The 13,903-nt window shown below is 37.1% G+C and overlaps 2 protein-coding genes across 2 annotated transcripts; one reads left to right on the plus strand and one right to left on the minus strand.

Annotated features, from left to right (window-relative positions):
* Nucleotides 1-5,666: 5,666 nt before the first annotated feature.
* On the plus strand, nucleotides 5,667-7,900 carry LOC144557576 (glucan endo-1,3-beta-glucosidase-like). Its single transcript, XM_078306168.1, has 5 exons — nucleotides 5,667-5,770; nucleotides 6,136-6,623; nucleotides 6,738-7,164; nucleotides 7,252-7,531; nucleotides 7,651-7,900. Exons 1-5 carry the CDS (start codon nucleotides 5,687-5,689, stop codon nucleotides 7,671-7,673), a joined length of 1,302 nt encoding a protein of 433 aa, XP_078162294.1. The 5' UTR covers nucleotides 5,667-5,686; the 3' UTR covers nucleotides 7,674-7,900.
* A 903-nt stretch (nucleotides 7,901-8,803) lies between these two features.
* Nucleotides 8,804-12,312, minus strand: LOC144557582 (putative protein phosphatase 2C 4). Its single transcript, XM_078306180.1, has 4 exons — nucleotides 10,860-12,312; nucleotides 10,646-10,759; nucleotides 9,248-9,512; nucleotides 8,804-9,041 (listed from the first exon to the last, which is right to left on the minus strand). The coding sequence occupies exons 1-4, from the start codon at nucleotides 12,258-12,260 to the stop codon at nucleotides 8,926-8,928; spliced, it is 1,896 nt and encodes a 631-aa protein (XP_078162306.1). The 5' UTR covers nucleotides 12,261-12,312; the 3' UTR covers nucleotides 8,804-8,925.
* Nucleotides 12,313-13,903: the final 1,591 nt, after the last annotated feature.

Below are 13,903 nucleotides of genomic sequence, written 5' to 3' on the forward strand. Positions count from 1 at the left end.
TATTAATGTTACAGATTAAATATTTATTTCTGTACATTCTATTTTGTTAATTTTTATGGATAGAAACTTTCTATAAATAAGGGAGAATTTCTGGTGTGTTCGTGTAAACGAAAATATTCTATAATTAGACATTAATAAAAAAAATAGAAAATAGAAAGAATGCATAGGTTGTAACATTCATGAAAATGTTGGGATCAATTTTTCTGATCTAATCTTTGCATCGGACTTCGGATCAGACTCAATGATCCATATCTAAATTTTTACTATGCTTTTTAAACTGTAGATAGGGACATTGATTCCGATATTTCTATTAATGTTTAAACTAAATACTTTTTCTATTTCGTACTTATTATATTATTAATTTCTATGATTAAAAAAAATCTTTATATAAGGGATAATTTTCAGCAAGCCTGTGTAAATGAGAATATTTCATAATTATAAATTAATAAAAAAGTACATAGATTGTAACATCAAAAAAACTTCTCCAATTGAGTATACTAGATGATTAGGGCTGTAAACGAGCTGGCTCGGCCGAGCTGGGCCTTAGCTCAGCTCGTTTATTTTGGCCCGAGCCTGGACCGAGCGAGCTGGACCTAGGTCACCCGAGTCAAAACCCCTGGCTCAGCTTGTGACAAGCCAGCTCGAGCTAGCTCTCGAGCTGACGAGCTGGCTCGTTGGGCTTTATTGGACTGTTATTATACAGATTCAAAAATAAAAAAATAAGAAATCCCATTCAAAAAATTTAAGAAATCGTCCAGCAGGCACATCTTCAATCAACTAAAGCCATATCCTTTCTTCCCAAACCGAAAATACATAAATTTTGCATAATTGCGCCTTTAAAAATGGGACTGGACTTAAAATTATACGGGACTAAATCCTAAATTCACTGTAGCTTAACGAGCCGAGCTGGCCCGGTCCGAGCTGACCCCTGGCTCAGCTCGTTTATTTTGGCCCGAGCCTGAGCCGAGCTGGCTCGTTAACAGCTCGGTCCACTACCGAGCGAGCTGTTAGCGAGCGAGCTAGAGACGAGCCACGAGCGAGCCACGAGCCGCGAGCTTTTTTGACAGCCCTATAGATGATGCATTAAAGGGCAATTACGTTATTCTCCTTCTAAACTTCAAAAATTCACAAACTTATATATTTATAAAATATCAATTTTATCATTTATTAAAAACATAATAAATATAGTATATTTGTGAAAAATGTAAGTCTTATGTTGAAGTCAGCACCAAAGAAGCCCAAGCCCAATTAGATAATTACAAGATTGATCTAGAAACTACTAAAGAAAATATCTTGTAGTGTAAGATGTAGAAAAATCTAGAAGAGCCCAAAAATATCTTAAGTCTAGATGTTTCTTTGGCTCTCATGGAGCAAGTATAAATAGGGTGCCTTGCTCCTCATTTTCACCATCCAAGCAAGAAAGAAATCTTGGATAATATAAGTAGTAGAGCGTTGTAGTAGTTTAGAGGTGTAGAATAATATAAGTAGTAGAGGGTGTAATCTTGGAGGTTAAATTATTAAGTAGTAGAGTTGTAAGAATATCTTAAGAGAGTAATAAAATTAGTTTCAATATAGTGTCCCTACTCAACATCTTATATTTGATCGATTTTCGAGGACAAATGATTTATTTTTCTACTTCTGACATATACACGATGACATTTCAGTATACCCTTGTATATGCATTAGGAGTACAGAGAAATGAATCATTTGTTCTCTAAAACCAACCGATTATAAGACCAATATTTTTCTTAAACATGTTATATATATATATATATATAGAGAGAGAGAGAGAGAGAGAGAGAGTGGCTAATATGCATTCGGTTGCATATGGACCGAAGTGCTTACGGTCCAAATTTGATTTTTCAAAATCCAAACGGTCGATCTGAACCGTTCATCTTGTTCTCCATATTAATACGTGCCTGAAGACCAAATTTTATATTTTTCTAAATTTTTTACTATTTATTAAGTATTTTACCAAATTGTTGATCCAACGGTAGCTGCTGATTTTACTGTTTTGTTAAGCTACCGTTGGATTAATAATTTTGTAAAATACTTAATAAATAGTAAAAAAAAAATCAGAAAAATATAAAATTTGGTCTCCAAGCACATATTAATATGGAGAACAAGATGAACGGTTCAGATCGACCGTTTGGATTTTGAAAAATCAAATTTGGACCGTAAGCACTTCGGTCCATATGCAACCGAATGCATATTAGCCACTCTCTCTCTCTCTCTCTATATATATATATATATATATATATATATATATATATATATATAGTATGACTAACGCGCTTCCTCTAGCATATGGGCCGAAATGCTTCCGGTGGAAATTTGAAATTTCAAAATCCAAAAAGTCGATCTGAACCGTTCATCTCCTTCTCCATATTAATATCTGCTTGGAGACCAAATTTTACATTTTTCTGAAATTTTTTACTATTTATTAAGCCACTTTGAAAATCGCTAATCCAACGGTGGCTTAACAAAACAGTAAAACCATTGGATCAGCGATTTTCAAAGTGGCTTAATAAATAGTAAAAAAATTCAGAAAAATGTAAAATTTGGTCTCCAAGCAGATATTAATATGGAGAAGGAGATGAACGGTTCAGATCGACTTTTTGGATTTTGAAATTTCAAATTTCCACCGGAAGCATTTCGGCCAATATGCTAGAGGAAGCGCGTTAGCCGTACTCTATATATATATATATATATAGAGTAAGGCTTGGGTGCTATGGATAGCATAGAGGCCTCTATGCTACGGCTCAATATTCGAGTTTTCAAAATCCAAACGGTCGATCCGAACCGTTCATCTTATTCTCCATATTAATATCTGCTTGGAGACCAAATTTTACATTTTTCTGAATTTTTTTACTATTTATTAAGTATTTTACAAAATTGTTGATCCAACGGTGGCTGCACAAAACAGTAAAACCGTTGGATTAGCGATTTTCAAAGTGGCTTAATAAATAGTAAAAAAATTCAGAAAAATATAAAATTTAGTCTCCAAGCAGATATTAATATGGAGAATAAGATGAACGGTTCGGATCGACCGTTTGGATTTTGAAAACTCGAATATTGAGCCGTAGCTTAGAGGCCTCTATGCTATCCATAGCACCCAAGCCTTACTCTATATATATATATATATATCTCTCTCTATATATATATATATATCTCTCTCTCTCTCTATATATATATATATAGGAATATGCTAGCATGCTATGCATAGCATAGAGCCCCTCCATGCAACGCCTTGGATTTCGACTTTTCAAAATCCTAACGGTCGATCCGAACCGTTCATCTTGTTCTCCATATTAATATGTGCTTAGGGACCAAATTTTACATTTTTTTGGAATTTTTTTACTATTTCTTTAGATTTATTGAAAATCGCTGTTTTAAGCAAATCTGGACCATAAAAAAACAGCGATTTTCAATAAATTTAAAAAAATAGTAAACAAATTCCAAAAAATGTAAAATTTGGTCCCCAAATACATATTAATATGGAGAACAAGATGAACGGTTCGGATCGACCGTTAAGATTTTAAAAAGTCAAAATCCAAGGCGTTGCATGGAGGGGCTCTATGCTATGCATAGCATGCTAGCATATTCCTATATATATATATTTTATGTTTTCAATAAAAGATAAAATAAGTATTTTATAAATTTAACTGAGTTTTAATATAACAGATAATAAATGAGTAAATTTTTGAAGTTTAGAGAGAAAAATACGTACTTTTAAAGTTTTGATAAATTTTTTTTTAAAGTTTTTGAGAAATGTACGGTGAAATTCCGCCTTTATAAGTTTACGTGGGCATCGTGTAGAAAATTTTTCCTATAAATAAATATGAATGCACCTTGCTTATTGCCTAGAGTGGAAAAAATGTGCCGTTTTGTACCGTGACTAATACGTTGTGATTTTGGTCTCGTGCCGTGCTGTGATCAAGTGAATAGTGACCCGTGCCGTGCCGTGTCGTGACCAAAATGTTAAGGGGTGGTCACAGTAAGCGAATGGTCACGTTTAACTATTTTTCCAAGATTTAAATTAGTTTCTTCAAGATTCACCATTTGATTAAGACTTAACGGTCCTAATTACACGTAACTCGTGTGATTACGTGCCGTGCCGTGCTGTGACCGGATCTTTCACGTGCCGTGACTAAAATGTCAAGAGGTGGTCATAGCACGCGACACGGGAGTCACGGCACGAAACAGTAACACGTGCCGTGCCGTTCCGTGTTGTAACCGTGCCTTTCCGTGACGAAGCCGGCTCCGCCGTGCCATTTTTATCACACTATTATTGCCTGTCCAGTGCTCAAAGCACAGCTTTAATGGAGAATTTTTTTATTCATATAAATTATTAAAAATAAGAGAAATAAAAAAAAAATACTTTGTTACATTTACAAAAAGATCGAACCAATGTCTCCGATTCAAAAATTTGTTCGTTTTCTTCTCAAATTAAATACACTAGAGATGTTGCAAATATATAGGCTCATCTCATTTGTTCTTCCTCTATAGTTAATGTGAGACCATCTTAACTCTTATTGAGTCCGGCTAGTATGATATCGGTGTCACATGACACTAACTTTAAAATTAATTAAATAGACTTTTAATGGCTAATTCAAATTATTCAAACCAATTTAATTTGTGAATGATGCATTCACATGTTACTATTTGCCTTTGGATCGGTATCATAATATTGTTTCGGATCCAAAATATGAATCAGAATTAATGTCTCTAACATTTCTATAAATGTAACAAGTATTCTTTCTATTTGCCTTTCTTATATTTTTTTTAATAATTTCTATGAATAAATATTTCTCGCTTTGATGACCTATATATATTTATTTAGTTATTAATTACCTTCTAGCACCTGCTACTAGTTCGTCTTCTTATTTTAATTACCTGACTTTACAACAATTATAATTGAGGTGGGTTGAAATGCTTTTATTTTTTGTATCTTCATCGTACTTTTATTTTAAAAAACGTTAATAAATCAAAATTTAAAACTTAAAAGTTCAAATTAAAATAGTTAGATATGATCTACATCATTTTATCTATGCACTTATAAAAAATTGTGGTATTTCAACTTTGTTTTGATTGTAATCAAGAGCTTGTAAAAAACATACTAATATAAATAATTTCTAGACGTTGATTTTTCAAATGATTGATTCACATAAATCAAAATTAAAATATGATATTTTTTTATGAGCATATAAATAAAATAACATAGATCGATCACATCTAATGGTTTTATTTTGAAGTTTATAATTTAAATTTATTAATATTTTTAAAAATACGGCGGAAACATAAAAAAATTAAAGGCATTTGAACCCTCTTTATTAAAATTATAATAATGTTCACCAAAAAATATCTCGCATTGCGAAAAGATGAAACTTAACTTGGTGACGATTAAAAAGTACCTCATCCTTGCGAATAACAAATTTTTGAGAAGAAACGACCATTGTTTAACGTTTTTTCTATTAAAAGACATGAGATCGTTGTCACTTATCCCCTGCATATAAAATGTGTCTAAATTAATCGTTAGTAAATCGATCTAAAATTAGAAAGTAGAAATCAGGATGAGGTGATTGAATTACGAAACACGCATAAAGCACCCTTCTTTGTATTGTACCTCCACTAACATTATTCCCACCAATCAATCAATCAATCAATCCATCAGCTGATCGAGCGAATGGCGCCTCTGGCCCCGCTGCAAAAGATGGGCCTTCGGGCTCTTCTTCTTCTTTCGTCAGCGGTGGTTGCTCTTTCCATTGGTGTAAACTACGGCACTCTCGGCGACAACCTGCCGCCCCCTGCTCAGGCATATATATATGCATCCCATTTCTGATCAGTAGTCAAAATTTAATTGAAAAATTAGTTTTTATTGTATTAGCATGCTGATACCTTTTTAATAAGCTTGTTGGAATGTCATCATATTGATCACGTTTTATTGGATAAGAGATTATCAGTTCAAAACACAAATAGAAGAAATACTTTATTATTATAATAACAAATGATATGAAATTTGAAGTCTGACCTGAGTCACAGACAACTGGGCCCGTAAAAAGTGTATATAATTAAATCGAAGGCCTTGGTGGGCTCGTGGCCCAAATATAAATCCTGAATTATAATTGTATGCAGGTAGCATCATTCCTTGAGACGAAGACCGACATCGACCGCGTGAAGCTCTTCGATGCAAACCCCGACATCATCCGCGCCTTCGCTAACACAGCCATCTCTCTCACCATCTCCACCACCAATGGCGACATCCCCAATCTCGTCAGCCGTGAAGGAGCTGCTGCCTGGGTGGCTAACCATGTCGCCCCTTTCTATCCTGCGACAAAGATCGGTATGGTCCTTGTGGGAAATGAGATCCTTATGTCTGGTGACAACAACCTCATTTACAAGCTAGTGCCAGCCATGCGCTCTCTTCATAACGCCCTCATTGCAGCCGGTTTCCGTCAGATCCGTGTCTCGACCCCACATTATCTCGGTATCCTTGCGAATTCCGAACAGCCTTCTACTGCACGCTTCCGCTATGGTTGGCAGAAATCTGTGCTCATCCCCATGCTCAACTTCCACCGAGCCACCAAGTCTCCTTTTGTTGTCAATCCCTACCCATACTTCAAGTAATTAATTAAACCTAGCTAGCTACTCATTAATTGAATCTTAATTTTAACAACTATATATATATATTAATTCTAATTAATTAATTCTTCCCATACATGAATGCTTGCATGCAGCTACAACCCCCAAACCCTAAACTACGCAAACTTCAGGAGGAACAGTGGGATCTTTGACAAGTACACCAAAATCAGGTACACAAACATGCTTGATGCTCAGTTAGATGCCATCTACTCTGCAATGAAGCGAATCGGCTATGGCGACGTGCAGATCGTGATAGGGGAGACGGGATGGCCCACACAGGCAGAGCCAGGACAGGTTGGGGTCAGTCCTGATTACGCGGCCTCTTACGTCAATGGATTGATCAATAAGGTGAGCTCAGGGAGGGGCACTCCGCTGATGCCGGGTCGCAAATTCGAGACATACATCTTCGCACTCTTCAACGAGAACTTGAAGCCGGGACCCATCGCGGAGCGGAACTGGGGGCTATTCAGGCCGGATTTCACTCCTATGTACAATGCCAGAATCATGAAAGGCCAGGTACAGGTACGTACAGTACTAGTACAACTAAACTTCTATTGGAATTGTTAGTTAATTAAATTAATTAAGGTAATTCATCTAATCCATATGTAGGTTGTGGGGCGCCGGGGTGGTATGAGAAGAGGTGGGAGAAGGGGGTCGTGGTGCGTGCCAAGAGCCGGGGTGAGCCCTGCAGTTCTACAGAACAACATCAACTATGCGTGCAGCAACGGAGTCGACTGCCACGCAATACAAGCAGGTGGGGCCTGCTTTGCACCCAACAACCTCCAGGCGCATGCTGCCTACGCCATGAATGCCTACTACCGGACCCACGGCCAACAGCCTTCCACCTGCAACTTCGCTGGCACCGGTTTTGTCACGCCCAGAAATCCCAGTAATTTAGCCGGCCCTTATTTTTTTTTATTTGGCACTTTTCTTTCTTTCACCAATGACAAAAAAAAAAAAAAAAAAATTTTGATGACTCATTTGTTTTTGTTTTTGTTATCGAATCAGGTCGTGGGCTCTGCAGGTTCTAGATTTGAAACTGAAGGTTAATTAATCAGAGCAACTAATTACACTGATGACTTATCGGAGGACGCGATCAGCACACTTAATTATTATTATTTTTTTATATTAAAATAAATTAGAAGATGGTACCTTCAAAACAATTGTTATATATATTAAAGGGGTTGGACACTTCCATTTATTTATATATATTGTAATCGGTTTTTAGTTACTACTCCATTATTTATTATTATTATTATTATTATTATTATTATTATTATTATTATTATTATTATTATTTTAATATAAGGCAAAAAAAAATGATTTTCATACCGGCATCCTATGGTATTCAAGAGTTCGTTTGAAAAAAAAAAGATTGGCACTTCCTTTAAAGTCATGTTAAAGTCAAACCAATAAACTGCATATCTAAAGATTTAATTGATTCCGATAAAATTACATCTTTAATTAATTCAACTAAATCCTTACCTTTCAAAGAATACAAAATCCACACCCCATAAATCTTCCAAATTAACCTCTAAAATGTGAAAATTGTTAAAGTTTGCATCCGGTAGTTGAAATTAAGCCTAGCTCAGCCGTTTAATTGTCAACACCTTAAATTTCCACATCCACCCTTGTCGTATTTTCAAAGTTCCAGCATTCACTTTCATCATTTCATCATAAATAAAAGGTGTTTGTCAAATGTCAAGTCTTCCTGCTCTAAATAAATAAAATTACATTTTTTATTTGTTCTTTTATGTGTGCGAATAAAAAAAATGGAAGAGAGTAAAGCATGCAGGTCCATGGTTCTCCGCCTAACTTTCACTTTAAATATGAGCAACATGTGTTACCTAACGACCTTTTTTTTTATAAATAAATACAACTCTTTTCCAGTCAAATTCGGCTTTATGTAAATATTATTCAAACCATGCAGTTTGACAACAGCTTCAGTCAGGCAATAGACAAATTCTGTGGCAAGTAAATCAACAGTTAGTCAAACACCCCGTTTCCAACTCCATTCTTTTGTAATTAACCTCTTCATCAATTGAATCACATGATATGAAATGATACGGCACAAAAGTCAAAAACATGAATTTAATCTGACGCCCACATGGAAAATGTGGTCCGCCTTTATTTATATACGACGAAAGAATGAGCTATCATGTTTTTTTTTTTACTTTTTTTACTTTTAATCAACAGGAGGCCATCGCACATCAATTGAATCACAAATGATCTCTATATGTTATTTCTTTCCTATACTTTCATTCTATATAATCTAATCTGTATTTACACAAATGATCTCCAAATCCGTCCTTCCAGAGAAATTACAATTATAGACACGTCATCATAATACCGCCTCCTGTCGCCTTGTGGAATTTCCAGCAACTCATACAACTCCATTCCTAAAATAAAACAAGGAGTAGAGATAAAGTCAAAGAAGCAATATTAGCCCATTCCATTACACACCACTGACATGTAAAAGATGTCAAAAGTAAAATAATCAATATATTACACTAAATCTATAACAGTAAGTCAGTAACAGTATTATTAACAGTGACTGACAGTTGCAGCAACAAAAGGAAGGAAAGGAAGTAAGATAATTACTGACCTGCTTTGTCAGCAGCACGAAAGAGAAGCTCCTCAATGAGGTGCTGGGCTGGATCACCATCGGGGGAGGTAGAGAGGAACATCTCGACCTGAGTGACGGCCTCCTCATTCGTCAAGTACTGATACAGCCCGTCCGACGAAAGGATCAGGAACTTGTCCTTTGGCCCCACCCGGTAGTGGTACAGAGACGGGTGGCACGTGATATACGGTGCTGTCCCCACATAATCTATTCTAAACACCTCCAGCAGAGCATTGTTCCATTTTGGCTGCAACCACATGTATTAAGTATATTAATTATCATGCCTCACACATTCACCTTTTGCAGTTAATAAGATGAGATCTACTTAACAAACTTGTCAAACATATCAATAGTTTGCAAATGTCCCTGTCATTACTAACCGTTGCACTATTGGTGGGTTCATTTCTTAGCAGGCATCTACGACTACTAGCTAACTGTCTTGTTATTCTAATATGTTCCAGATGAAATCCTAAAAGTTGATTTTGTGATATGGATAGTAATAATAAAATATTGACCAAAGATTACTATTATTTATTTGATTCAGTCTTGTATTACAAGTGATAGTAGCCAATATTAATATGACTTCCTTGTAATCTACTTCAGTAGCTTTCAGAAAAGTATTGACCTTTACTTTGAACTTTACATTTTAGTAATGGAGTCAGATTGGGAGATATTTCCCTAGAATAATCATTCCAAAGCATTCTAAATCCAACAATTTTCATTCGATTAGTCAATGAGCAGATTTTCTGAATATATATATACATATCTAAGCCAAGCTCAATAAAGCTAATGTTCAGGTAGTATTACAACTAACTAATAGAAAAACACAAGATAACCTATCAAATACGAGTTCAAACTTTCTAGAGTCAAGAATCTACATTGTGAGATGGCAACTAGACATTTTCATTTTGCCATACTAAAAACCAGTGCCTTTTCAAAGTATAACAACTGAATATTGCATTTTCCTTACATTTTCTGATTTGTTATAGTAAATATTTGACCTTTTCTGCTTGTTAGAGTATTAACCAGACAAATCATATGGAATTACATGACATATATGTTGGATGAGTTGATCAAAAGATCCAGGAAAGACACTAAAGGGAAGGATAATATATATTTTGAAATTCAGTTTATGTAAATTAAATAAAATACTTGAATTAAACTGCAATGCTATCTTTCTAACTGAGATCTGGTAGAAGCACTTCTAGAGAGACTACATTTAAAGTAATCTACTAATGTAACAGACGAAGGAAATTACTCAAGTTTCAAATAATTGCATCAACACACCATATCAGGGTGAAGAATTTAATCATGACCATGAAATTCTTAAAAAGGTAAGACTATTCTGGCAAGAAGAAAATTTCAGAAGATAACAATTACCTGTTTGAGAAAACCGGCACCAAAAGCTCTAGTTACTTTTAAAGATCCCTTGACTCGATCATTGGCAATGGCAGTTGAATCATCAGGATGCTCATTTTTTATCCTAATTATCTCCTGTAAACAAAACGACGCCAAAACAAACACAGATAAGATATAAGTAAAAAAAAAAATTACAGCAAAAACATAAAAGTAACAGAGAGAGACATATACTGACCTCTGCAGCGCAAGTACTATGATCAAAAGTGAGTTGAACGGACGATAAAGTCGGCAGAAATCCGGAGAAATCATTCAAAAGATCCTCATTAATTCCCTCCAATTCTCTTCCTGACTTGGTGGCGAGCACAGCACGGCTATCCCCGACATTCATTAAATAAACATCTTCCCCCTTCATAAGCATGACTAGCACACAAGAACCCATCAGCGCCAGCTCCGGATTTTCATCGAGCATGTTATCTGCAATGTTCAAATATGCCTCCTCTGCTTTCCTCAGAGCCCGAGACAAAGCCTTCAACACCTCCACATGTCTGGCCTTGCCATCTCTACTCTTTGATTTACTGCTTGGTCGCTTCTTCATCTCTTGTGATTCTTCTTCTTGCCAGAGAATGCCTTTCAGCTGGAGGTGGATCAACGGGTAGAGGTGCGTCAGCAAGAAATCAGTAGCATCTGGTCCATTGAACCCATCGTAGATCCCAACAAATACCCAGCCGTGTTCTTCTGAGACCACCACGTGGACCCGATCCTCGCCGGCCCTGCCTTGGGCCCACTCAATACTGCTGCTTCCACTGATGTTGATTGAAAAGTCGTCAGCCCCAGAGCTCAGTGGCTCGTCAGTTAAGGCCTTGTCTTTGTCTTTGGTGAGGGAAAGAGATGAAGCAATGGAGCGAATCAGGGCGGAGACCTGGCGGCGGCGGCGGTTGCGGCGTCGACCCGTTACGACTGAGCGGCTACGGCGAAGGGTGGAGGGGGGCGAGGAGGTGGAGGTAGGATTGAGAGGGCCGGAGAGAAAGCCGGCTCGATCGATCGGTCCAGACATGAACGGTCGATCGGACGGGAGAGGGCCGGATAAAGGGCCTGAGGGTAAGCGCGGGGCTGGCTGGAGAGGGACGGAAGCGAAGGAGAGAGAGCTCTCGAAGGATGAAGAGGAAGAGACGGCGGCGGCGGTGTTGGGGTCGGGTGGAAGGAGGAAGGAGGTGGAAAGAGCGGTGGAGGCGTTGGCGCTGACGGCGGCACCAGAGATGGATCGGAAGGCGGCAGAGGAATAATCGGAGGGGGCAGGTCCGGAAGGTGCGGAGGAGCGGACATAGCAGAAGGAGTGGCCAAGTGAGTCGTCGTAGGCATCAGAAGGGAGAAGAGCAGCGGGAGAGACATGATGGCGGCGGCGGTTGGAAGGGGAGCGGAGGCAGTGGGCGAGTCTAGTGACGCCGTTGCCCATGGCGAGTAGAGAGGAGAGGAGAGGAGAGGAGAGGAGAGGAAGAAGGAAGGAAGGGAGAGTTGACTTGATGTTGCTGGGGAGAAGAGAAGAAAAGGCTGAGGCAGTGGGCAGTGGGTGGGGGTTGAAATATGTGAAAGTTTTGTGCTGTAGCCGTTGACTACTTGGGTTCACACATAAATACATAATTCACCCACATGACCCACTTTCAGTTTCTTTCTTTTAATAAATAATAAATAATAAATAATAATAATAATTGCATGCCTCCGGACTCCGGCTCCGTTTGAAACGAAAGTTATAAAAAAAAAAAAAAATGGTTTATTTAAGGGTCGGTAGGGTAGTGGACTATTGAGTGCGTATCCTCTCAGATATCTCATATTTTGCGTGACCGACGTGTCCGGTGCCTATTCGGGGTGACGTAGGGGGCCAGTATTATTTGAGCTTTGAGATTCGCACAGAACGTATTGCAACGGTTGAGATTTTCTAAAAGGTGACGCAAAATATGAGATATCTCAGAGGATGTGAATTCGTGGATGAATAGGAGGCAGCCTCCTCCGTTTGAAAACAAACTAAAAAAAAGCTGTTCATGCATCTAGAGTCAAGATGAGATGAGATGAGATGAGATGAGATGAGATGGGATGGGATGAGAGATTAAAAAAAAAGTCAAAAGAAAGGAGCGTGGGGATAAAATTGAGGGAATGCGTGCCATTAGGATCAGGTCATCCGGGGAGGGGATGGATGGGACGGGGAATTTCTAAATTTTGTGCCCAAATGGATGGAGGTTGTTGGATGGCGGGTGAACTGACACGTGGCGGTTGGAAGGGTGCCGTAGTACTCGGTCTGTCCATCTCTGTAGCCTTTACTTGCTTTTATTTTACCTCTTTCCTGTTCCTGTTCCTGTTCCTGTATATCTCATGTTGCCATGCCCATGGGCTCCGTTTCAAATTTCCAATTCCACCGTCAACTGCAGATGCAGCCTTGAGCCTCCCCTCTCTCTTTCTTTACAACTTATGCATATTGTGATAATAGCGACAAACGAATTATTTTAATTTAATTTAACAGAATTAAAAATTTGTAATTCACAAATAATTCAGATTATTCCAAAAAAAAAGTAAAAATAAAAAACCCCAAAAAAACAAAACAAAAACAAAATTGTATTTTTTTTGCATTTTATTTGCGAATAATTCGTAATTCGCGTTTTATTTGTGAATGATTCGGTTAGCTAAATAATCTACTGTTCGATTCAAAAAAATCTAAAAAAACATTTTATTTATGAATAAATGGGGCATCACTAGGTATCAGATGGTGGATATCAGATCAAATTTAGTTAAATATTTTGTCAAAGTAATTAGATTCATATTAAGATTCGTATAAATGTCTTTAAAATTTTAGAAAATTAATGGAACGATTTCAATCAGACGAAATTACATTGGTTTTCACTTTTCAATGATCAATTCAATTGACTGGACATGCTGTGTCTGTATATATATATATATATATATATATGCATTTATGTATGCGTTGATTAATTAATTATGTGGTTGGGAGTTGATGTCACACCCCTCAACTCAACTATGCACAAGACCGCATTCATTATTCGTTCGGTTGGGTAGCATTTACATTACCATATTTGCATATCTATGTATATTTATGTTCATTAATGATCGATGTCGATGGGAAAATTGTATGCAATTGTAATTGCTTTAAGTTTGGATATTGAAGATTTAAATTTATTCAATAAATAAAGACTTTTACTTTTGAGTTTTGAGTACGAGTCTTTTTAGATGACTTTTGGCTTTTTGATGCAACTATTTCATTAAGGAGAGCTA

This window comes from Carex rostrata, chromosome 1 (genome assembly GCF_964058835.1).
Source record: "Carex rostrata chromosome 1, lpCarRost1.2, whole genome shotgun sequence".
Lineage (NCBI taxonomy): Eukaryota > Viridiplantae > Streptophyta > Magnoliopsida > Poales > Cyperaceae > Carex > Carex rostrata.